Source organism: Xyrauchen texanus, chromosome 38 (genome assembly GCF_025860055.1).
Source record: "Xyrauchen texanus isolate HMW12.3.18 chromosome 38, RBS_HiC_50CHRs, whole genome shotgun sequence".
Lineage (NCBI taxonomy): Eukaryota > Metazoa > Chordata > Actinopteri > Cypriniformes > Catostomidae > Xyrauchen > Xyrauchen texanus.
Genome location: NC_068313.1, coordinates 729,490 through 754,321, shown reverse-complemented (window position 1 = coordinate 754,321; position 24,832 = coordinate 729,490). Strand labels below are relative to the sequence as shown.

At 37.9% G+C, this 24,832-nt stretch overlaps 1 protein-coding gene across 7 annotated transcripts in view; it reads right to left on the bottom strand.

Annotated features, from left to right (window-relative positions):
• ift80 (intraflagellar transport 80 homolog (Chlamydomonas)) overlaps window positions 1-21,576 on the bottom strand; it is a 78,493-nt gene extending 56,917 nt beyond the window's left edge. For all 7 annotated transcript variants that reach the window (XM_052110317.1, XM_052110316.1, XM_052110322.1 and 4 more), the window contains exons 1-9: window positions 21,331-21,576; window positions 21,183-21,255; window positions 14,735-14,958; window positions 7,615-7,725; window positions 6,920-6,988; window positions 6,657-6,766; window positions 5,522-5,611; window positions 3,518-3,655; window positions 3,154-3,333 (exon numbers count right to left, since the gene is read on the bottom strand). In XM_052110317.1, the coding sequence (XP_051966277.1) occupies window positions 3,154-3,333; window positions 3,518-3,655; window positions 5,522-5,611; window positions 6,657-6,766; window positions 6,920-6,988; window positions 7,615-7,725; window positions 14,735-14,958; window positions 21,183-21,217 (957 nt within the window). In that variant the 5' untranslated portion in view covers window positions 21,218-21,255; window positions 21,331-21,576. The remainder of the gene's footprint in view (window positions 1-3,153; window positions 3,334-3,517; window positions 3,656-5,521; window positions 5,612-6,656; window positions 6,767-6,919; window positions 6,989-7,614; window positions 7,726-14,734; window positions 14,959-21,182; window positions 21,256-21,330) is intronic.
• Window positions 21,577-24,832: the final 3,256 nt, after the last annotated feature.

Below are 24,832 nucleotides of genomic sequence, written 5' to 3'. Positions count from 1 at the left end.
GGCTTTAAGACATTAAGACATGATTTTCTATAAAGCTGCTTTGAAACTATGTGGGTTGTGCAAAGTGATATACAAATATAAATGACTTGAATCAATCAACTGAATAAATGAGTGTAGACAAACACATTTTTCTTAAGAAAAACACGAACATTGAGAGTTAATATGAGTTTTTCTCATAACAATCAATCAAAATAAATGCAGTGCTATTGTTTAAGTCACTTTATTATAGAGCTTTACTTTTTGTTGCCACTGTCAGATACTGTTGTGTAATTTATGATTAAAACACATTTATTGTGAATCTTTGAATAAGTTTGAGTGAAACATTTGTTTCATGAAATATTGTATCATATAGTGAGGCTTTGCATCATTTCATATCATATAGTGAAATAGTGTATCGTTACCTAATCTATATAAATATAAAATGTATGTAATCCAAACAATGCAAGATCTATTTTGTTTCATGAACTAGTTCAACACGATCCACAAATTTGAGTTTAGAACTTAAATGTGGGAAACAGGCCATGAAAATAAAATATTTTATATTTTCAGAAACAATGTCTGCCCACAAATCCGGTTTATTGAGGATGAGTTATATACATGGTTAAACTATTTTATTTTTTTATTTAGTTTATTTATTTCCACTTACATGCAACACGGAATACAATATTTACAGTAATTGCGTCATTGAGACACGTGTTTTCACTCTCTTGCGTTGAGCTGCAGCAGTTGCAGGCATTGTTGCTCTTGTGTTACAATCTGCACATGTTGCAATAGCTTATCGCTTTCCACATACCGTATTAAATGCCTTAATAATTTCCCATGCAAAGACTTGCCATTGCCCTCTCAGGTGAGTCTGTTGCATATTGTGTCTGCGGGGCACGAGACACGCATCCATGGGGTTTAACAACAGACTCACATTGAGCTTTGACTGACAGTATTGGGCATTGTGATCCATTACAAACATAATCATCATGAAATCTAAAGGAACCCAAATCACAATCTGCAGAAAATAAATGTCTTAGATCATCTGGATTCAATCAGATTTATTGAACAGAATGTGTTTCAGCAGGGCTGGCCAATGGGTTTGTCGGGACCTAGGCAAAATCATGAAAATGAAAGTGGCTCTTTGTTATGAATCAAGTGGCTCGCCAGGTGTCTCACCATTCATCAACGCATGAACGTTTAAAACCGTCTAGAGCTGCTTTTCCAACAGAAAGTGTGCGTGTGATTGCAAAGCTTGAAGTCACTGACACTGTTTTGATTTCCTTCTGAATTTGTCATACAGCTACTTCTGGTGAATACGTTTTGAATTGAACATCCGCCAAATACAGATTTTTCATGCCGATTATTTTGCTGATGTAGCAGCCACTGTGGAAGGAGACTTCTGAGTGATATATTACAAGAAATTAGTTTGACGAAACATGATTATATTTTGAAGAACAGCTGAAAGAAAATGCACGTCTGATTTGATGTGTGTGCGCAGTGAGCTCTGAATGCAATGAAAGCTTTTCTCCAACACACGAACATTCATAGAGTTCTGGGACTCCTTCCCAATAACTATTGATCTTAGAGGTTAAGAGCATTTTCTACGATGTTCATTTGCAAACTTCTGATGCTGAAATTTGTGGCGACCTCAACTCCACCGTTCCTGTTAACTGCCATTTCTTAATTACATTACGAACTGAGGAAACAGCTCACCTGAAAACGCTTTGCTATCTTCTTATACTCTTCTCCTGCTTTGTGGGCATCAATGATTTTAATTTTCAGAGTGCTAGGCAGCTGCTTAGAGGAGCCCATGGCTGCTGATTGTTGGGACAAGATTTGAGGAGTATGTATAAAGCTTTGAAATTGATTGTGAACAAGCCAGAGCCCTAACAAGCTAATTAAGGTCTGAGAACTTGGTAAAAGTTATCTAAGAGCTCAAATCTCTTGGGGTTCCCAAACTTTTGCATGGTGCTCCTTTCCTTTTTTTACTCTACAATTTTAAGAAATAAAAATAATACATTAATATTGCTTAAAATGTTGAAAACAATGTTTCATCTTTAACTTTATGCCTGTTTGGAGTTCAGTTCAACTTCTACTCACTTAACTATTCCCACCAACAGACATTTTGACCAGGGGTGCCCAAACTTTTGCATGATACTGTATAATAATCTTTACATTTATAATTGTGATTTTTCACCTGTTGTGATGCTTACGTGATGGTAAATGGGGTGGTTGGAGATGGTAAATGTTTGGATTTGGGGAGGTGGTTATATAGAAGATTCTTTAATTGCTTTTTTCATTTCATTTAAAGTGCTTTTAAAGTTTTTTGTGTTTCAGGAAATGAATGACATTTTTAATGCAAAATCAATAAAGCAACAATATTCACGACCCTTGTCAGGGGTTATAATCAGATATCATGATATTTTAAATGTGATTTATTATTTAAATATGTTTTACATATCAGCCCAAAAGGGAAGTTACAGTTTTCATGAAGTCATTTTATGTAGACGGCACAAACACGTGTACTCAATTTCATATTGCATCATGTTACCTATTAATATTTGCATATTTGTGTGTTTTTGAGTAGTCTATGGACATTTTATTTTAGTTGTTTTTGAAAAATAGTAAATTATTCATTTGTGCTATGGCTCATTCGAAAAAATGCATCAACCAAAAACTTCAAAATGGTCTCCTTAGTGAAAAAAGGTTCCCGACCCCTATTCTAGAAGTACAAATAAACCAATTTCTCAATTAATATGAGGTCATGGAAATAATTACTATGTAACATTTTACAACAAGGTTTGCATTCGGTATCGTTAACAATTTATAATACAATTTTACAGCATTTATTGATCTTGGCTACTGTCAATTTATAAAAATACAATTGTTTATTATTTGTTCATGTTAGTTCATACTGTATTCACTAATGTTAACTTATAAAAATTGTAATGTTAAAAATTGACTAGAATATGTAGAAATAAATATTAACTAAGATTATTTAGTATTGTTCCTTGTTAGTTCATATTATCTAATGTACAGTAGTTAATAACCATAAGTGTTACCAATTAAAACACCTCAATTTAGATTATTTGTGTAGATATAGATGAGATGCATTCTGACTGACACTGATAACAAACGTGCATGTGTGTTACATGAGGGTGTGTGCACCTGCATAGTGCGTCTCTTAGTGAGAGTAATCTCATAGTTCCTCCACTCCCAGCGCTGTTCTACGACATGAGCAAACAACACGTGTCCATTTCCACACGCTCCTGCCAGCTGAGTGCCATCAGCAGACCACGCCAGACTGAACACGCTGCCTGTGCTCGGCTTCTCCAGAGAGTATGACCACTACACAGACACACACAATGGTTTCTGGTCAGTTTAATGACATTTTGGACAGGAGGAGGCAAGACAATAACCAACTTATGATCTGATGTTCTGTTTGTCCTGATATGTCAGGTTTGACTGTGTGGTCCTCCACACTAACATACAGTATTAGTGCTAAAGAACAGAGTAAATGGTGAGCTCTCACCCCTGTCTTATCACACAGTCTGAGAGTACTGAAGGAGCCCACGGCAAACAGCTCACCGTCAGGAGCCCAGGATACAGCACTGATGGGGTAATCATGAGCTGCACTGGAGAACAGCAGACGCCCGTAACTGTCCCACACCTGACCAGCAACACAACACTCATCAACATCAGCCTGGAGCATCTGTACAGTATCATCCAGATAACATGCTGCGAGTATCACTGACACCAAAGAGGTCATGTAAGTCAATGTTGACGCTAATGACACTTAGTGGAGTGATTATACTCACAATATAACACAGCCTCAAGTGCCTAAACGGTTACTACATAATACAAACATTTAGGACACGAATGTTCATTTCATGTGAAGTAGATTTAGATTGTCATTTAGCAGACGATTATCCAAAGCAACTTGAGGAAGCAATATTTCGTACAAAAGTCACCGATATCTGAAAAATCACACTGCCAAGTTCCAAGAGTTGCAGGAGTAGTAAATAAACTAGCGTAGAAAAAACAGACGAAGAAAGGGATTTTTTTTATTTAATAGAAAGTGCCATTATGCTTGTGGTTAGGTTAAGTACTGATGAGAAATGGATTTTGTGCTTTGTTGCGATTGGATGTATGTTGTATTATACAGGGTTCATACAGATGCTTGAAAGTTGCATTGAAGGACTTCTCAAGCACATTTGTTTTTAAGGACTATGCTCGAGATGCCATTAAAACAAATGATTTTTGTTCATTTTAAATAAAGATATTTCAAGCATTCAGTTCATTTATTTGTATATGAATGTTTAACTTCATATTCTCACAGTATCAATTCTTGGTTCATTCATGATGAAATCGATGTGCTCCCATAAAACAGAAGTCTCATATGATTCATGTTTTCTAAAGTCCCACAGCAGATTTATGTGAGGAACTGACCCAAACTGCAAATGGGTCATTCTCAAAAACATTTGACAAAATATTGCATTTTTCAATTCAGTTCAGTTTTTGCCTATAAACGCTGACGGTGAATATTTTGTAACATGTCGACATTCATTTTTATTCATAAAGGATTTCATTTATCATTTCATTCTGATTCACGAACGAAGCAAGTGAACACTAACGAGGGTTCAATGGGGTTCAACACCAAATACTTGTGTGTGAAAACATGAATTCAAATGTGAATAACTTATACATTAAAAAAAAAAGTTTTAACATTGATAAACCAACAACATGAAAACAAGGGACAAACATTATTTTTATATTATTAATAATCATTTTGTTTTGCTTTTTTGCCCACTTGTTTGGCCTTGCACTAATGCTTTTACTGGATTCATTTCATATCATTAAAGATTAGATTATTCAATTATATATATTTTATTAGCTTTGCTAGAAAAGTCAAGGGCCATGTTTGTCAAAATGTTTTGATATTGACCCAGATGTTGTCAGAAATGATCTATTTTGTGAGACAAAAAGCTTTCTTTACAGGAGGGGCGCTAGACGACTCTCAAAACTCAATCCTCCATTGATCTGCACTCAAATCATTCAAAACGTTTTACTTCTCATATAATGTTTTCACTCTGGAGAGTAAATTGTAATTAAAACTGATAGTTGCATACTTATTAAATCCGCAACAGCAGTATCTATAATATATATATATATATATATATATATATATATATATATATATATATATATATATATATATATATTTTTTTTTTTTAAAACACTGGATTGTGATTGGCCCATTCTGAACAGCGCACCCTAAAGTAACAGGTATCACGTGACAGCGCCGTCTACGTGCTGCTTCAGCAGTGGTCTTGTGGTCTGTCGTCGTGTTTTTACAAAAATAAATAAATACATTTCATTAAATGATTTAAGCAACGTATTGTAAGACTTTCTATAATTCAAGAACTTTTTAAGCACCTCTTGATAAAATTGCTATTGTCAAGGGTTTTCCAGGACTTAAATTTGAAAAAGCCAAATTCAAGTACTTCAAGCACCCTAATTATATGTACGTGCTCACCTTATATTTACAGTCTTCTCCTCCTGACAGTATGAGATCATTCAATGCACTCCAGTCCACTTTCAGAATGATGCCATCGTGAGCTTTCCACTGGAAGAACAACCGGTTAAACAATCTCACACATTCATTTATGAATTTAAAGCTGCAGTGTGTCATTTCTGCAGATCTAGCAGCTTCATCAATGACCAGGTTTTCTTAAGCAGATTTCCCAACCACCTGTCCTGCCAAACTCATCGTGCCCTTGGTCGAATCAAAGGTTGACATGAGAGACAGCTCAAACTAACAGAGCACTATTGGTTTGACTCCCCTGTCCTTTTCTAAAATGAAAGACCGCAGTAATACCATAATATTGTCTAATATTTGAGACTCACTTCACAGAAATGTCAGTATGTCTCATTTCATTTATAAGGATCAAGCTGCTACTTGCATTTGTTCACTACAATCAGATTGATAGTGTTTGAGAGTATGTTAGTGGCATTTTGTGAATAGAGTTAAATCTATACTAAGGGTAATTTACATAGACAGGCATGTTTTTATTGAAAAGAATGACAGAGACTTCCTGTGTCCTCACTCACTGGTCAGAGCTATTTCAGAGCACATTGTGTCTCCTTAAACTTTGTGGATGAACAGTGAATAAGATGCAAGTTGTTGTTGCGCTGAAATACCACACAAAACTGGCACGACTGTTTAATGTATTTATCTCTGTGACTCTGTGGTGATATCAAAACATCCCAACCGACCTGACCGAGCAACACTGGCTAAACCAATGGAGAAGTGTTTGGGAATTTTTGCAATTCTGTACATAATTTCATTTATAAAGTCTTCTTAAAGTAAAAGACACATTTTCTTTTCTAAGACCCTGTAAACTCATCACAACACAAATGACACAAGAGGCACTATGCATTTCTAATTCAATGAATTAAAACTCCTCTTATCTAACCAAATAGATTATTACAAATGAATATCATCTAAGAACTGATTTCTTAGATCAAATTGTGTTTCTCCTTCAGATATTAGGAATTACTGTGCAACCCTGCAGTGCAACTGTACTGGTGCTGTGACTCGTCTGCACAGTCACATGCTTCAGTCGATGTCAGCTACATGACAGATTCGTATGCATGTTGTGCTGGAGCACCTGCAGGAGTTTGGAGCTGGGCTGCAGTGGTTTAATGATCAGCTGTCGTCCTGATGTGTACAGAACTCTGCTGGAGTCTGGAGCCCATGACACACAGTACACTGGAGACCCTGCTTAGAGACACAGAACCATTTTCAGAGGAGTGATCAGTTCAGTATGGATGAATAATAGGCATTGAAGTCAATTTAAAAAAACACATTGAAGAAACGTGATCTGGTGAGTAGTTTTCATGTGTTTAACTAGAGTCAGTTAGTGTGTTTTACCTAGTTGGGCCAGAGTAGACCTCAGCATGCCACTCTTAGACCAGATCTTCAGCTGGCCATCTTCACCAGCTTCACAAACACCAACACAAGACACACAAATCAATTCCATCTCAAACGTTCATAGCAAATGTTTTCACAGGCTTTCAAATGGACTCATTCTGTAGAAATCACAGACAACTGTAAAGTAATGTTTTCATCTCACCGGTTAGTTTAGATTTTGACTCCACATGAACATGTTTGTCTTTTTGAAGATGCTATAGCCCTAACTAGCTTGGATCAGTAACTATAAAGCTACCATCACCCAAAGAGGATATAATATAATATATATGATTTATAATATAAGAATATATGATTAAAAACACTGAATATAAGGTATATATATTTTTAGAAATATTTCAACTACATATTGCACTTAAAAGCACACTTTTAAGAAGCTAAAAATATATGAGAGGGATTTGTTATTTATTAGCATTTTAATATTACAAATATTAATTATTTTCATGTTAAAAATGTATTTTCACATGTACAAATATTCAATTTTGACCTATTTGTTCATTGGGACAGCATCTAGCTTTAGGACGTGAGAATAACTGTCTCTGTTTGGTTTAGTTATTGTTAATGTAATGTGCTGTGTAAACGTGTCCGTTGAGCTGAGATAAAGCACCTCTGATTATACTGTATGTATAGAAATGCACCTGTGATGAGAGCCGTTCCGTCATGATTCCAGCGTCCAGCGAGCACGGCACCTTTATGAGCCTCCACACTCTTCTCTATTCGACCTGATTTAGACAGCAGATGCAGTTTACCTGCACAACACATCAACATACATGAGCTGGTACTGTGGGCGCTTTTAGACAGATTTCTCTGGGAACAGATCTGGGAACAGCCATACTAACACAAATGTATCAAACCATCACAGACAGCAGCATCAGACCTACACAGGTGAATGTCATCATGAAACGTAAAAAAAAAAAAAAAAAAAAATATCAATTTTCTGATAGATCGCAATCCTCATTTGAATGATCCCGATTTTGATTCCTAAAATCCCAAGATCAATTCTTAACTTTGACAAAGTTTACTTCAGAATTGTGTTGATTACTAAATGGACCCTGTTGTTAATTTATAAAAGTAAGATTTTTGTAATGTACAAAGTTATAACTCTTCCTGTATATCATTTACAGCATTAGCGGAGAGAGAATTTATTTTGTATGTGAGCAAAATGGACATTATAATTTAAATATACCCAAACTGAATCGAAATCTTGTGAATTCGCATTAAATCAAATGGGGAAATCTGAATTGATACCTAGCCCTAGTCAAAAGCATGTCCAAATCACATTTCACCCCAGAATCAAAAGAAAGAAGTATACTACTATACAGAATATGAATAAGGCCTATTTGAGCACCATTATGTTTTTTGCAATGTGACATAAATTTTTATGAAAATTAAGCACATTCCCCCAAAATTCTCATTACTGTAATGCCCAAACAAATATATCATTTCCATTACTGTAATGTGAATAAAATAATACGGTATATTATTTTAATTGTAAAGTATTTTACATCATTATAGTAGTTATTGTACTACAGTAAAAAACGAACTAAATAATAATAATACTGTATTCAAGTAATGAGAATCACCATTGAGAATAATAAGAAATACAAACAAACTCAAAATTCAAACATGATGCATGAGAGTAATAAGACTCATAAAGGTGGAAAGTCTTAAAAAGGTCTTTATTTATGCAAAATATAATTTTATACTTTAAGTACTTTAAAATTAAAGTGAATCTCAAGACTTGAGTTTTTGTCATTCAATTCAAAATTGTATCAATCCTCTTTTGAATTTAGACCTTTTAAATAATCGTATGTCACCAAAAGCAGTAGTTCATTTACTCTAAGGTCATCTTTCTGGGTATTGTTCTAACAGGACAATCAGAAATCTGCTGACATACGGTGTACTGATGAAACACCTTCAGAAGAAGTCTGAGAGAGTGTGACTGTTGCTCACATCAGTGTCCTGCAGACAGACAGCAATCAGGCATAGAGACCGTTATTGAAGACACTACACAAGTGGATACTTAGTGGCCATGCGTATACAAATAATTCTCAATGTTCAATGTAACTTCTGGCTGCCTGAAACTGCAAATCAGCATGTTGCTGCTCCCTGCACTATATTTAGAGCAAGTGAATGCAGTCAAGCTCACAAGAGCAGCACCAGACATTGAGTAAATGGCATGTATTACCATATGAGCAGGCCCTGAGAAATCTAGACAACAGCTGTCTGGGTCATTTCTCACACCCAAATCAAACTAAAAGAGCATATAGCCGGAACATACACACATGACTGCCCACAGTGATCAAGTGATCCATCAAGCAGGGTTTCCCGCAGCACTTTGAAACTAAGGCGGCCGCCTAAGCAACACACGCCTGCCGCCTTAACTACGTCGTCAAAAAAATATATATGAGCGATATTGGCCGTGTTACTCTGTCCTGTTTTCTCCCTTTCCATCTTTAAATATGTGATAAGCCTTCCTATTCGCTTCAGTCTTGTTATCAGCGCGTTCTTCCGCAGCAGCGCCGAGCGTGTGTGTGTGTGTGTGTGTCTGTGTGTTCATCTGAACCTCATTGGTCTGTCACTGCTCGTCAATGTCAGAATATTTGAGATGACCAATCAAATCAAAGTAGGCGGGCTTTATGTTCACAACGCGAATTTTAGTAGAGCGACTCGACAGTAAATATGGAATGATTTTCCGGACATTATTCAAAAGGAATTGCAAATTGTATTTGCAATTGCGTTTTCAATTTGTGGACGCATAAAATGTGACATAATCCAAACGCAATTGCAAATCGCGCATTACCGTTTGCATTTTTGTTTAAGCGAACGCACAGTGACTGCCAGATTTCAAATGGAAAAGCAAAGTCCGTTTGCAACTGTGTTTCCATATCTTACGAGTTTTGGCCCTGTCATATTTAAATAGCAATTTCAATTACCACGTCTGCTTTTTCACTTTCTCAGCGTCGCGTATGTAGCCAGCCAAAACTCGAATGGAATACTAATTCCTTAGTATTTCCATTGATGCCTTACAGGAAACCTGTCAATCAGGGTCAAGGGTGGGATTATGCTATGGAGCGTGTTTGTCTTGGGAAGAGACGTCACTCACAGTCGACGGTCAAGATCAAATAAACCGGCTTCTGTTCAGGGCATCACCTCTTTATTTATTTTGTATTTATTTTAATGTTTATTTGACAGGGACAAATGCATAGAACATTGCTTTATAAAGAATAGGCCTACAAAGTAGATGCCACGCATACATGTTTCTAGCCATGACTAATTTGCAACCCCTGTCCCTGGTTAGGCTTATAAATTTAAAACAATAATTACAGCGTATTGAGTTTAAGATTTATAATTAATAAAATACATACAACAAATACATCCCATATATGAAATAAGATATGGGCTTAAGTAGATGTGGAAGTCACTATAAATCAAAGTCTAGACATATTTAACAATACAAGAACACAAAAGTGTGCATATGTCTGTGCGTGCTCACATATGCAACATTATGTTTGTATGCATTGTGTTATGTCCTACGGAAGCATATTGCATTCACTTGAGAAAAAAAATCTACTCTGTTTTTCTGAATTAACGACTTAATTATCTCAGAATTACGAGATCATTTTTCATGGAGAAAAAAGTTTTTGCTCTGTTTTTCTGAATTAACGACTTAATTATCTCAGAATTACGAGATCATTTTTCATTAAAAAAAATATTGAGATCCATCAAAATCCTGCCAGGAGCTCTATTTTAGCTGGATTGCATGGAAGTAAACATGTCCCGACCTTTCTAGTTTAATCCGGTTTTATTTTACTTTGGGTCTGAGGCAATATATAGAGATATATTTTAAACTTGGCCTTCAATACAAAGACATTACTGTCTATGACATTTGTAATACTGTCATGGCTGAGACACGCTTTGATCTTCCAAAGGACACTAATCAAGCAATAGACTTGTACTTGCATTTAACACGAGAACTACCGAATTATATAACTACTAGAATGGCCATAGCGGTCATTCTGACCGTTCATACTAGACTGTACCAAATGTCATGTCATATTTACATTCGAAACTTCTATTGAGGTTTTAGAATGAAGCTTCTAATGTCTGTCGTCATATTTTATGGCGTCATCACCCTAAAAATGTATTGAATAAAATACAATAATATGGATCAAATGGAGCTAAGCTGAACATGAGATAGTCCTACATAATACTGATCTTTTTTGTAATATATAATAGTGCTAGACTATATAAATACATATGCCTATATATTATATATTAGCTGCTAGACTGCCCGGAAGGTGCGTGCCTCAGCTTTGTGTACAGCAAGTTTTTTCCACCACAGTGAAAATGTTTTCGAAAGTCTAAACGCCAACAAACATGGATTGAGGCGGAATATTTAGTTAGATAAAAACATGTTGTGAATTTTGGAAATTATTACATCTATCCTTTTTCAAAACATGTTGACTTTTGGATTTTACAACGCTCTGGAGTTATTGGAAATTGGAAACAATCCTATGCAGCCACCACTGGAATCAAAATCCATGAATAAATGAATCTGTTATATTAATAATAAACACCAGGACACGAAATTTTAATTCTAATGAATGTGAAAATGTATTAGTTCATCGACAACCACAGAACTTGCTATTGTAGCTAATTACAGATGCAAATTTGATTATATTACATTATTCTCCTAAAAGGGGGCCCCCTTTTTTGTTCAAGTGAGCCCACTTTTAGGAGAATTCGTTCATAATGATTTTACAGCATACTATTTTCATTATAGTTTTACAGCATGATATTGCTTTCTAAATCAGTTTGTTTTCCCACAGTTTAGCGAATGTTCATATTCTTTATTAACCATTTTGGCCATTTTGGGTTAGGCCTATATGTGTTTCATACATGTCCAAGGTTTTTACTATGCATTGAAATACACTTTGGTGATATTTTTATAAGCTATTGTATTGATTTGTTTTTATTTTACAAAGAGAATAATTTAATATAAATAATCAAATTTGTATCTGTAATTAGCTACAATAGCAAGTTCTGTGATTGTCGATGAACTAATACATTTTCACATTCATTAGAATTAAAATTTCGTGTCCTGGTGTTTATTATTAATATAACAGATTCATTTATTCATGGATTTTGATTCCAGTGGCGGCTACACATGGATTGTTTCCAATTTCCAATAACTCCAGAGCGTTGTAAAGTCCAAAAGTCAACATGTTTTGAAAAAGGATAGATGTAATCATTTCCAAAATTCACAACATGTTTTTATCTAACGAAATATTCCGCCTCAATCCATGTTTGTTGGCGTTTAGACTTTCGAAAACATTTTCACTGTGGTGGAAAAAACTTGCTGTACACAAAGCGAGGCACGCACCTTCCGGGGCAGTCTAGCAGCTAATATATAATATATAGGCATATGTATTTATATAGTCTAGCACTATTATATATTACAAAAAAAGATCGTATTATGTAGGACTATCTGCGTTCGCTTGGCGCTCCATTTGATCCATATTATTGTATTTTATTCAATACATTTTTAGGGTGATGACGCCATAAAATATGACGACAGACATTAGAAGCTTCATTCTAAAATCTCAATAGAAGTTTCGAATGTAAATATGACATGACATTTGGTACAGTCTAGTATGAACGGTCAGAATGACCGCTATGGCCATTCTAGTAGTTATATAATTCCGGTAGTTCTCGTGTTAAATGCAAGTACAAGTCTATTGCTTGATTAGTGTCCTTTGGAAGATCAAAGCGTGTCTCAGCCATGACAGTATTACAAATGTCATAGACAGTAATGTCTTTGTATTGAAGGCCAAGTTTAAAATATATCTCTATATATTGCCTCAGACCCAAAGTAAAATAAAACCGGATTAAACTAGAAAGGTCGGGACATGTTTACTTCCATGCAATCCAGCTAAAATAGAGCTCCTGGCAGGATTTTGAGGGATCTCAATATTTTTTTTAATGAAAAATGATCTCGTAATTCTGAGATAATTAAGTCGTTAATTCAGAAAAACAGAGTAGATTTTTTTTTCTCAAGTGAATGCAATACGCTTCCGTAGGACATAACACAATGCATACAAACATAATGTTGCATATGTGAGCACGCACAGACATATGCACACTTTTGTGTTCTTGTATTGTTAAATATGTCTAGACTTTGATTTATAGTGACTTCCACATCTACTTAAGCCCATATCTTATTTCATATATGGGATGTATTTGTTGTATGTATTTTATTAATTATAAATCTTAAACTCAATACGCTGTAATTATTGTTTTAAATTTATAAGCCTAACCAGGGACAGGGGTTGCAAATTAGTCATGGCTAGAAACATGTATGCGTGGCATCTACTTTGTAGGCCTATTCTTTATAAAGCAATGTTCTATGCATTTGTCCCTGTCAAATAAACATTAAAATAAATACAAAATAAATAAAGAGGTGATGCCCTGAACAGACGCCGGTTTATTTGATCTTGACCGTCGACTGTGAGTGACGTCTCTTCCCAAGACAAACACGCCCCATAGCATAATCCCACCCTTGACCCTGATTGACAGGTTTCCCTGTAAGGCATCAATGGAAATACTAAGGGAATTAGTATTCCATTCGAGTTTTGGCTGGCTACATACGCGACGCTGAGAAAGTGAAAAAGCAGACGTGGTAATTGAAATTGCTATTTAAATATGACAGGGCCAAAACTCGTAAGATATGGAAACACAGTTGCAAACGGACTTTGCTTTTCCATTTGAAATCTGGCAGTCACTGTGCGTTCGCTTAAACAAAAATGCAAACGGTAATGCGCGATTTGCAATTGCGTTTGGATTATGTCACATTTTATGCGTCCACAAATTGAAAACGCAATTGCAAATACAATTTGCAATTCCTTTTGAATAATGTCCGGAAAATCATTCCATAAGTAAAGGAGCGACTCAACGCTAATCTAAACTTCATTCACTTTCCATGTATAGATCAAGACAGACTTGCGGAACAGACTGCAGGAGAACAGTCTGACAGCCTGCATGAAAATATGCATAAATGGTCCACTCGTAAAAGAGTGCAGTTACCGAAGGGCCCTTGAATTGTTTTTTTCTAAACCAAGGAGGATAGCCTGTAGCGATGCTATGTGTCAGCTCTGCCATAAGCAGTGATTGTAATAAGCTTTGCACATTTTGACGGACTATTAGATGTAATGTTATTACCTTGACAAACTAATACATCATTAAAAAGATATGACTCAAGTTTCAGTATTTGTCTTAATTTGTGTCAGGAGTTATGCAATTCCAAATACACCCCCCCCCACCACCACCACCACCACCACCACCACCACCTTAACTAACACATTTTCTGCGGGAAACCCTGCATCAAGTGATCAGAAACTTGACCCGACAAGTCACTGCCTAGCACGCATAAACATTATATTAAATTATTATTTTTTTCCATTTCGTTTTTTATTTATATTGAATCCGACTGAAAACCTGTAGCTTGTGTGAAAGTGACTAATTTTACTGTTCAGTTAATTGTAAAAGAGGAAGATGTTTACATAGAAGTCTTAAAGACAGAGCAGCAAAAAACAGCCAGATTAATTAGTCTCAAAGAGAGCATGAAAACAAGAAGCTACTTGTCTAACAAGTGCAGTTAAGGGAAAAATAAAATGCTAAATGTATGATATGATGAGTTTGATGGTTTTGTGGTAACTGTGAGAATACAGATGTCATGAGAAGCGTGTGTTGGTTTACCATCTGAGCTGGTGAGGGCAAAGATCTCGGCCACAGTTTGTTTCTTTCCACTGACTGTCTTGGGGAACCAGTGCAGGTCAATGGGATAAATGTCCTCCTGGAGTTTCACCACAACACTGGTTTCATTGGTGAGCAGGTTCCATTTGAGGATGTGATGATCATCGCTGCAGGAGTACAGCTCATCTGCAGACGTCCAGCCCAAGCAACTCACCAGCTCTCCATGTGTGCAGGAGTTAAAGAGTGTACAGACAGTTCATCAGCTTTAACCAAAAATCCATAATACTGCTGCTGGCAGTAAAGATAAAAAACAAACTTCATTTATACTCATTACAGGGTACATATTTTGGGGAATCTCATGAAAATATAAGCAGGCCACATTTCACCCCAAAAAACACAAAATTATTTTATTTATTAAATAATATATACTGGAATTTTTTTTTATTTTTTTTGGCTTATGGTAATAAATATAACAATTTTGCATAATCATTATTGAACATTTGGGGGGAAATTAGCTTAATTGTGCAAAAACAATATGTAAAAACAGAAAAAATGTATGGGCCTTAATGGTCCTAAAAATAGGCTTCATTTTCATTAACCTCTTATTGTGTTGGGGTCATTTTTGACCCGGTAGAGGTAAATCATAATTTTAAATACCACATCGTTTTTCGTATGGGAACCAAACTGTGACTTTGTCAAGGCTATCAAAATTAACATAATATTTTTTTCTTCAGATTTTAGTATAAATTATTTAAGAGATAACAATTTTTATAAAAATTATTAAAACATTTTGCGTTCCCAGGTCAATTTTGACCCAGGCATCATTTGTGGCTTTACACATGATATCATGCAGATATTTTCACATTTATTTGATTTTCCTTTAAAATACTTTACTTACATTTAGCCTCTTTTCCATACGCTCACATACACTTTTTGTCTAAAAATAGGACTGCATCTTGTTAACAAACATGCACACACACAACAACAACAACACCCATTCACCACTAAGTGGCAGTGACGTCACCACGACGCTTGTGCCAGGCTATGTGCACGTTGAGGCCACATGAAGTGTCGAACGCCTGCTGGCAGGAGGTCACGGGACAGATCCAACAGGTGACACGGGTCGACTGACTGAGATGACTGGCTGATGCACCACCTGTGCCCCCTACTGTGCCAACGTGTTGTGCTTTAGCCACCTGGCGCTCTGCTCATTGTTGTGAGTGTCGCTCCTCTGCCCTCTGTTGTTGTTGGAGGGCGACTGCCTCCAACTTGCCAGTAGCGTCCTTCACAAGCCTCCTCCAAAGAGGCTGATCTTGACACCGCCGGCAAGTCCACTCAGCTCCACATCCTCCTGTACCACATCACTCCATGTCTTCTCCAGCCCGTGCCATGCCCACTTAGCCCCCTCTATCCGGCCGAACAAAAGCTGTTTAGGCATGCGGTGGCCGGGCATGCAGGCTACATGACCCAGCCAACACAACCTTGCCTGCCGGAGGAGCTCACCGATGGGACTTTGTCCACATCTTTCAAAGATTTGTTAAAAGATCTGGTTAAACCCAGGATGGATCTTAGGCAGGCCAGCCTAAATGTCTCTAACCGGCGAAGTTGTTCCACTAGGGGGGTCCACGTTTCGCAAGTGTAGAGAAGGGAGGGCATGACCGTGGCCGAGAATACCTGAAGCTTTGTGCGGAGCGACAAACCGGGTAGCTTCCACACAGCGTTACGCAACCGATGAAAAGATAATGCTGCTCGACTGATTCAGAGTGAGACCTCTGCTGTCAAACCAGAGCCGGTCATAAGCACACTGCCCACGTATGGGAAACACTCCACTCTCAATCACCAATTGGGAGCTGTGGGGGTGGAGGGTCCGATGGTACATAATACCCAGGAAGGTGCTTAGTTTTGGTTGGGCTGATGGTAAGGCCCCATCTCTTAGTGGCAAGCTCCAGGTTCATCAGCAGCACCTCCAACTCCTCCTCTGAGTGAGCAGCAATCACCAGATCATCAGCATACATAATGTGGTTGACCAATAGGGAGCCATCCCTTGACAGCACCCGTGCATTGATCAACCTCCCATTATATCTGTACCAGATGGAAATTCCTCCGGTACAGCCATTGAAGGCTTCACGCACTACGCGGTCGAAATAGTTATTAAATAATGTGGGAGCCAGAGGACATCCCTGTCGCACTCCAAGTTGAACAGGGAATGACTCCGACTCCCGGCCACGTAGTTTTAACCGGGCCCGCTCGACATCACGATGGTCCTTTACTGATCGTGAGCAGCAGGTCTGGGACTCCGAAAGCACGAAGAACAACCCAGAGCCCAGGCCTACTGATGGTATCATAGGCCTTGACCAGGTCAATAAAGCAGAGATGTAGGTCTTGTTGGAATTCCCTACACCTCTGCTGTGGCAGACGGACAGAAAATATGGCATGTGTGCAAGACCGCCTTTTCCTGAACCCACACAGGGGCTCCGCAAGCCTCTCCTCAGCATGCCTGGCAAGGTGATGTTGAATAATCTTTGCCAGCACCTTTCCCGGCAGACTGTGGAGCGAGATGCCCCTATAGTTGTTACAATTCATGCAGTCCCCCTTTTTAAAGAGAGGGACCACCAGGGCATCCTTCCAATCCTGTGGAACCCACCCAGTGGTCCAGACTGTTGTTATGATGTTGTGTAGGGCAATCTGTGCACAAACGCCACCCTCACTCAGCATTTCGCTTGGGAGCTCATCTCTGCCTTTCCTGGTCTCAGGCTCCAGATCGCCTTCAGTACTTCCTCCAAAGATGGCACCTCAGCCAGCCACCCACAGGTAGTGACTTCTTCCTCCAATATTTGAGGCACCGCAGCCCCAGCTGGGTCATCCCCACATTGTCCCACAATGTTTTCCCGGCTGAGGGACTTCCCCTCACCCAGGACCTTACATAAATGCTCCGAAAATCTGCAAACCTGTTCCTGGGGGTCGGAGATTAGATTGGAGATTGGTCCGGCAAAACAACCTACCTCTGCATGGTGCCGGACAGGCAACGTCGTGGGTAGCGCCATGGGGGGAGAGCCAATAGAGACTGTCCCCTCCCCGTTTTTCATGGCATATTGTAGCCACCACAGCGGCCAAATGGGGGCTCTGGACAGGTGCGAGGGGCTGGTAACCCCTTCACCCTCAATTGATTACCACTAAATCATGAATTAAAACTTTAAGCTAGTGCCGGAGGCCTTGGGGGGACAGGCGTCTTTGACGTCTCCTGGCCAAACTCCATTTGGCAGAGCCGGGAGACTGAATACATTCCATCTGGGCTCCTCAAAAAACAACAAAAAGCTGCTACGAATGGCCACGTGGAATGTTTGAATGCTCACAGCGGAGGAGTGGCTGCCACTCCTCTGTCGGGAGCTGGACCAGTACCGCCTGGATCGCTGTGGTGTTCAGGAGGCTCTGGCTCCTGCCACTATGAGGGGTGGACTGTCCTCTACTTGAGGCAGGAGACTGCCAAACAACAGGGAGTGGCTCTTCTACTGAACAAAAGTATGAAGTGAGCATGGGAGCGTGGCGGTGAGGTGTGGGAAGCTGTAAACCCCAGATTACTTTGGGCTTGCCTTCCCATCAACCAGAGGCGAGGAGTGATGGTCGTGGTTACTTATGCCCCCATTGAAGACGAACATCCGTGGAGGGATGCGGGAAAGGCAGATGAGTCAGATGCCTTCTATGACCTCCTGTCACAGGTGCTGGCTAAAGTGCCCCCTCGGGATAGAGTCATCATGTTGGGTGACTTCAATGCCCAAGTTGGTCATGATGGCACAGGGGTGGGCAACTATTTGGTAAAGGGGTCCCATCGGGCTTTAAGTAGTGAATAGGGGGCCACATTGTATTCCTTTTGAGATATAATGTTCTGCATTGATTTGGTTTTTGTAACCTTTAAGCCCAGAAATATTTGTGTACTCAATTTTCTGAAGTGTATCTGTGACTAATGGGACTATTTTGCAATTGTCTAAAGTATTGTATTGCTCTACAAAGATAGATACTTTTCTATCAGGCATTAAAAAACAGAATAAAGGCGGAGATTATACATTCATTTACTTATAACTTCCCTTTTAATTTATTATTCCATTTAACAATCTCTACATCAGGGGTCTGTATTAATAAAAAGAAAAATGAAATTTATAGAACTTTTAATGTTTGTCGCAAAGCGGGCGAGTTTACTTATTTTTTTTCTAAAACATTACCCGTTTACATGCTAAAACTGTCATGATGCGGGTCTCCTCGATGGTTTGATTTTCAGCACACAACAGAATAACACAGGCTACATGACTATGATAAATGATTACAAGAGTTAGATTAACATACAGGTATGAGGGGACTTAAACATTTCCAAATTGCACAAATTAAAAATAAATATATATATTCTGGCTTGCTTTTGCTCGCATGTCAATGATGCCGAGATCTACTTTTATATTTAATCACTGAGAAGGTTTATCTGCAAAGTAGCACCAAACATCACAAGCAGCCTCAAGAATGGACACAGAGTAGCTGTATAACACTTTTCCTTGAGCAGAATATTGCACTACAGATCGCTAAATTTGTTCAAAGGGGAAAGCGAGATAGAAATAGCGCACTCGCGTGCATGGTTGCCAGATTGCACAAAATAAGTATAACATTAGGCGGAATATTTCCAATTTGCACAAGTAAAAATCTCAAACCGGGGGTGTTGCGTCTCTTATCTGGCAACCCTGAACATGTTAAACGCCTGTAGAGACGCGTTAGGTCCCAATGCAAGTCAACTGAAATATCCAATGAAAATAAAAACGCTTTTACGATAAATGAGCCGTGGGCCACATTAAACCATGTGGAGGGCCTGATCCTGCCCGCGGGCTGTATGTTGCCCATGTCTGTGCTAGCACCTGGTCAGGAATGATTGGAAGACATGGGCCAGATCTGCTCAATAACAACGGTAGGAAGCTGCTAGATTTTTGTGCAGCCCATGGGCTTGTAATTACCAACACACTGTTCCGGCATCGGCGCATCCACACAACATCATGGATGCATGATGGGTCCAAGCAAGAACATCTGCTGGACTACATAGTGACAGAACAGCGGATCCGGGCCCATGTCCTTGACACCAAGACCTACCGTGGAGCTGATCTGCCCACTGACCATCGACTTGTCACCTGTAAGATGCGCCTGCCATTCTTCCACTCCGGTGGTGGGTGTAAACCCAGGAACCCTTTCAAACCCATAGTGGCCTGGTCTAGGCTAGCTGATGAAAGTTGCAAGTGTGAATTTCTGCTTCTCTTGCAGCTGGGGTTGTCATCGTCTCCCACTCCTCCGGATGTTGAGGGGAAATGGGCGAGGTTTAGGACTGTGGCTCATGTAACTGCAATGGCAGTTTTGGGCACACGGTCCAGACCTCCTCAGAAACCCTGGCTGCTGGAGGAGGTGTTCAGGCTGGCTGAGAAAAAGCGACAGGCCACTCTCATCGTCTACAGCATCCCACATCAAAGAATGAGGAGGCTTACATAAGCCTTTGCTTTGAAGAGCTGTGAGACGCTGCAAGGATGGTTGGTGGTCACAGGTTGCTGATGAGATGGAGTCTGCCTCAATGACCCACGATCACAAATCGCTCTTTAATTCTTTCAAAAAAGTTACTTGCAGCGCCACACATATTACCATCGAAAGAACGGCACACACACATACACTCTGACAATTCAGATGTAACAAACATAACAAAATAAACTATATCAAATGAATAACTGTGTGGCAGTGTGTGTGGCAACAGCAACTTTTCAAGCACACATAGTCTGAATAAGAGCTGAAGGAGGAAAAGTACACATTTTACTCTCTACAGACTGATCTGATAATAATCACACGCAGTTCATGCAGTAATGAGAATAAATTCTGAGTAAAACCATTATACACAAGTACATATGTTGTGTAGTTGTTTTGATGTTGTTTGGTTGGAAAAAAAAATTATATGGTTGCATACATTTAGAATACAGTGTTGTTTTTCAGCAGTGATGAGTAATTAAATAATATGGAAGTTAATGGGAGAAATTCTCACTTTAAAAATGTATATAGATTTAATGCACAGTTGTATTCAAATGAAATTTCATATAAACCTTGCTAAAAAAAATATATCTTCACAGATATCACACTGGTTTAGCTGTAGGTAATGTATATTTTAAAATGTTAAAGTATTTCTAAATTTTAATCAAAAACTGAAATCCATAATAACATTTATATTTTTCAGCTAACATGCCACAAATGTAGATATTTTACATGTATGAATAGCTAATAATTTACCAGTGTGTTTTGATGAAAACAATCGAATTGTGTTTTACAAGTATAAAACTCAAATTTATAATAACGTATTTGTTTCTTTTGATTCTGAGAGAATATAGATCATGATCCTGTATTAAAGGAGAAGTGTGTATGAAATAATATATTTCTATAAAGGATATGTTTGGGCTCCTTAGGCAGAGATGTTTTCAGTCGCATTCTTCAGCGTCTCCTGGTGCGTTTAATGCGATCCTTCCCTGAGTGACAGAAAAAACTATCAATATCCCATAAATATTGATCACATTATTATAATAACCATGTGAAGTGTTTACCTGACTGAATGAAGGCGCCGTTGCCACGGAAACGCCTTGACTGCAGATGCGAGCTTGTTCTCACAAAACAAACGCAAACTGATCTAAACAATGGTAAAGATACCGAGCAACACTTCAGATTAAACACTGTGCGCTTAAAATATTTATCAGTCGCATTCTTCTTCACACATTATGTGTAAAAAAACAGGCTGCTGACAGTTTAAAGTACTAGCAGCGAGAAGTGTAGGTATGATAACAACACGTCGACCCACTTCTCGCGAGATGTGACTCCAAACTTTAGACTTCCGCCCTATTGTTTTACTTCTCGCGAGATGTTACTCCAAACTTCCGGTCTGCTTGTGATTTTAATTGTAATTATTTTTTTTATTTTTTTATTTTAATTGTAATAAGCTCCCTGTTTAAGCTAGCTAATTTTCATGAGCAAGCATTTGATGCTTGGAAAATAGCCTTCAAGCACATTTTCTCCCCACACACTTGTATACTACGGAACAATCAGCATATTGTCCAGGAACACATCTTTTTTAAGAAAGATTGGTTTGAGAAGGGCATCAACTTTGTCTCAGACTTGCTGTCTGGTAACGGTGAATTGTATTCTTATGACAGGCATCCCAAACTGCAAAAAGTCATTTCAGGGAGGTAAAGAAGAGATAAAAGCCCGCCCACACTGACAATTGATTGGTTGATTTACTGAAACAGGCCAATCAGGATGCTCTCTGTCTTACATGCACTTCTTGATGCACACACACACACACGCAAGGTCTCTTGCCCTCTCCCTCTCTGCCGTGCGCGCTACACGGTTTGGAGCACAGTCTAACCGCTCTTGCTCGCTCGCTCTTGATTCCGGGAGATTTTAACTAATTTGCGGGCATCAGGAGCCGCTATCAATACGCGGGAGACTCCCGGAACTTCCGGGAGACTTGGGATGTCTGTTATGAGCAATTTATTTCTGTTTCGGGGCTCTCTCATTTCTATTAAAATGCTTCATTTTGTAAAAAATAATTGAATGTTCTTAGTTGGGATGATTCCAAATGTGTGTATTGGTGGCGTGAACATCAAGGATAGTAGTAATAGTCTTTACATTAGGAAATGTCTCAAAGGGATGTTAGCTGTTCTCTGAAAGCGCTTGTAATATGGAAACAAAGATTTCCCATGATTTCATCTGATTGGTGTCTTAAGTTAATACATTTTTATACCTAATGAAGTTAAGGAAATACGTTTAAAAGTTTTGCATATATACTACACTTGCAATGTTGGAATAATAGAGTCCACTACTATGAATGCAAACTTTAATACAGTGAAAAAGACACTATTAGCATAACATAACTTATTATGAAATGCCTACCATTCTTTTGAATGTCCATGTACTAAAATATAAAAGATTGACAGGTAGGAATTTGTCCAATAGTTGCTGCACTCCTCTTATAATCGACCAATTGGTGTTTGTGAAGGCGGGACATACAAAGCAATCTATGCGCACTCACAATGAAGTATTTTTATTGCAATTTTAGCAACAGAGAATACAATAACACACAAACAATCTTTCAGACAGCAAACGAGTTATGTCTCAATAGTCAACAAGAGAAATTATATTAAAATTATAATTAACCTATTGAAAAATATTTTCTAAGAAATGGAAAGAAAAAAACAAGGGGGGCACAAAAGAATAAAAACATATTACGAAATAATATTAAACATGGTACAAATTCTAGATGTTTTTATGTCTTTCTTATTAACAGACACTGAGATTGTATTTAAATAAAACTTCAATTCTTGCTTGAAGACGTTAAAGCAGGGTTTACTTTTTGAATATTTACATTTATGAATATAAAACTTTCCAATGAATAAAAGAAGGTTTGTACAAAACCTGGCTTTGATTAGATTCATGTCATTAATATAAAACCCAAAAAGAATGTGTCTATAAGATAAGGAGAAATCACAAAACACTTTTTGGACAATCAAGGCTTTAAGGTTACTCCAGAAAGACTGAGCAAAAGGACACTCCCAAAACAAATGTCTTACAGTTTCAGAAGAAACTTCACAAAAAGAGCAGGATGTATCAATGTTACTTTACATTTCTGCAAAAAGTGCTTGACAGGATCAAATCTGTAAATCATTTTATAACATATTTCTTTAACTTTATTTAGGAAAGATTTCTGAGGGAGTGACCGAACATACATTCACTTAATACCATCAGAAACGTTGTTCCAATCAGAGATAATGGATGGAAATGAGGTAACAAGGTTCAAAAATAAAGAGCTGATTTTGTAATTTATGAACAGAGAAACAAACCACAGTGCATTCAGGGCTGCGGGGACAAACAGGAATCATTGAGCCACTATAATTGTTTCTAAAAAGCATACACATTTCCAAAGAGATGGCCTTGAAAACTAGATTACATTCACTGGAATATCTCCATATAAAATCAGAGAAGTTGAATAAATGAGCATCCTCATCAAACAGCTGGTTCACTAACATTACTCCATTACTGAACCAGTTTTCCAGAAACAATGATTTCCTCTTATGGAGAATATTATAACTATTCCAAATAAAACAATTGTGTGGTGAGAAATTATGCTTGTAAATAATTCCCCAAGACAAAAGCATTTGCTGATGATGAGTTTAATAGGAAGTTTACTAATAGAATAGATGCACATTAAAAGAAAACATATCTGAGAGAAGACATATCGTGGGATTACACTCCAAATAGAAGATTGATTGTGGAGGAAGCGTTTAAGACAATTGATTTTTAGGGTATTATTAAGGGAGTCAAAATCAATCAAATTTAAGCCGCCCTTATTATAGGAATTTAATATAACAGATTTTCTAATATAGTGAGTTTTATTTTTCAACATTACATCAGTCAACTTGCAAGTAGACTTATCCACAAATAGAGACTGAGCAGCACAGGACAACCTGGAGATATGTTCTGCTTTACTAAGCGCAGTTCTGCCTGTCAGGGATAAATCTCCTAATAACCAAAGATGACATTTGTTCTGTGTTTTCTCCACAATTGGGTTCAAATTCACCTGACATCTTTAGTATCTTTTGTTCTTTGGATTCCTAAATACGTAACACTCTCTTTAACAGGAATATAACAGATAGAGGATGTAGCACATTGTTTAATCGGGAGTAACTCACATTTATTAATATTAAGCACAAGGCCAAGCTTTTGAAAAGATAGAAGGGATGTTAAAACAATTGGGATCTGAGAGGCATCTCTAAGAAACAACGCTGTATCATCTGCCAGTTGGCTAATAATTCATTCTGTACCATCTATGGAAATTCCTTTCACAGGACTCTCTTTAATATGTAACAGAACTGTTATCAACAATTGCCTCAGAGTTTGACTGTTTTGCCATTGCTGGAGACTTTAACATTCACATAGATAATGCAGAAACCAATATGGCAAAAGAAATCAAAACTGTTTTAAAAACTTTTGATCTGACTCAGCATGTACATGGACCCACACACAATCATGGACACACTCTATATTTACTTATCA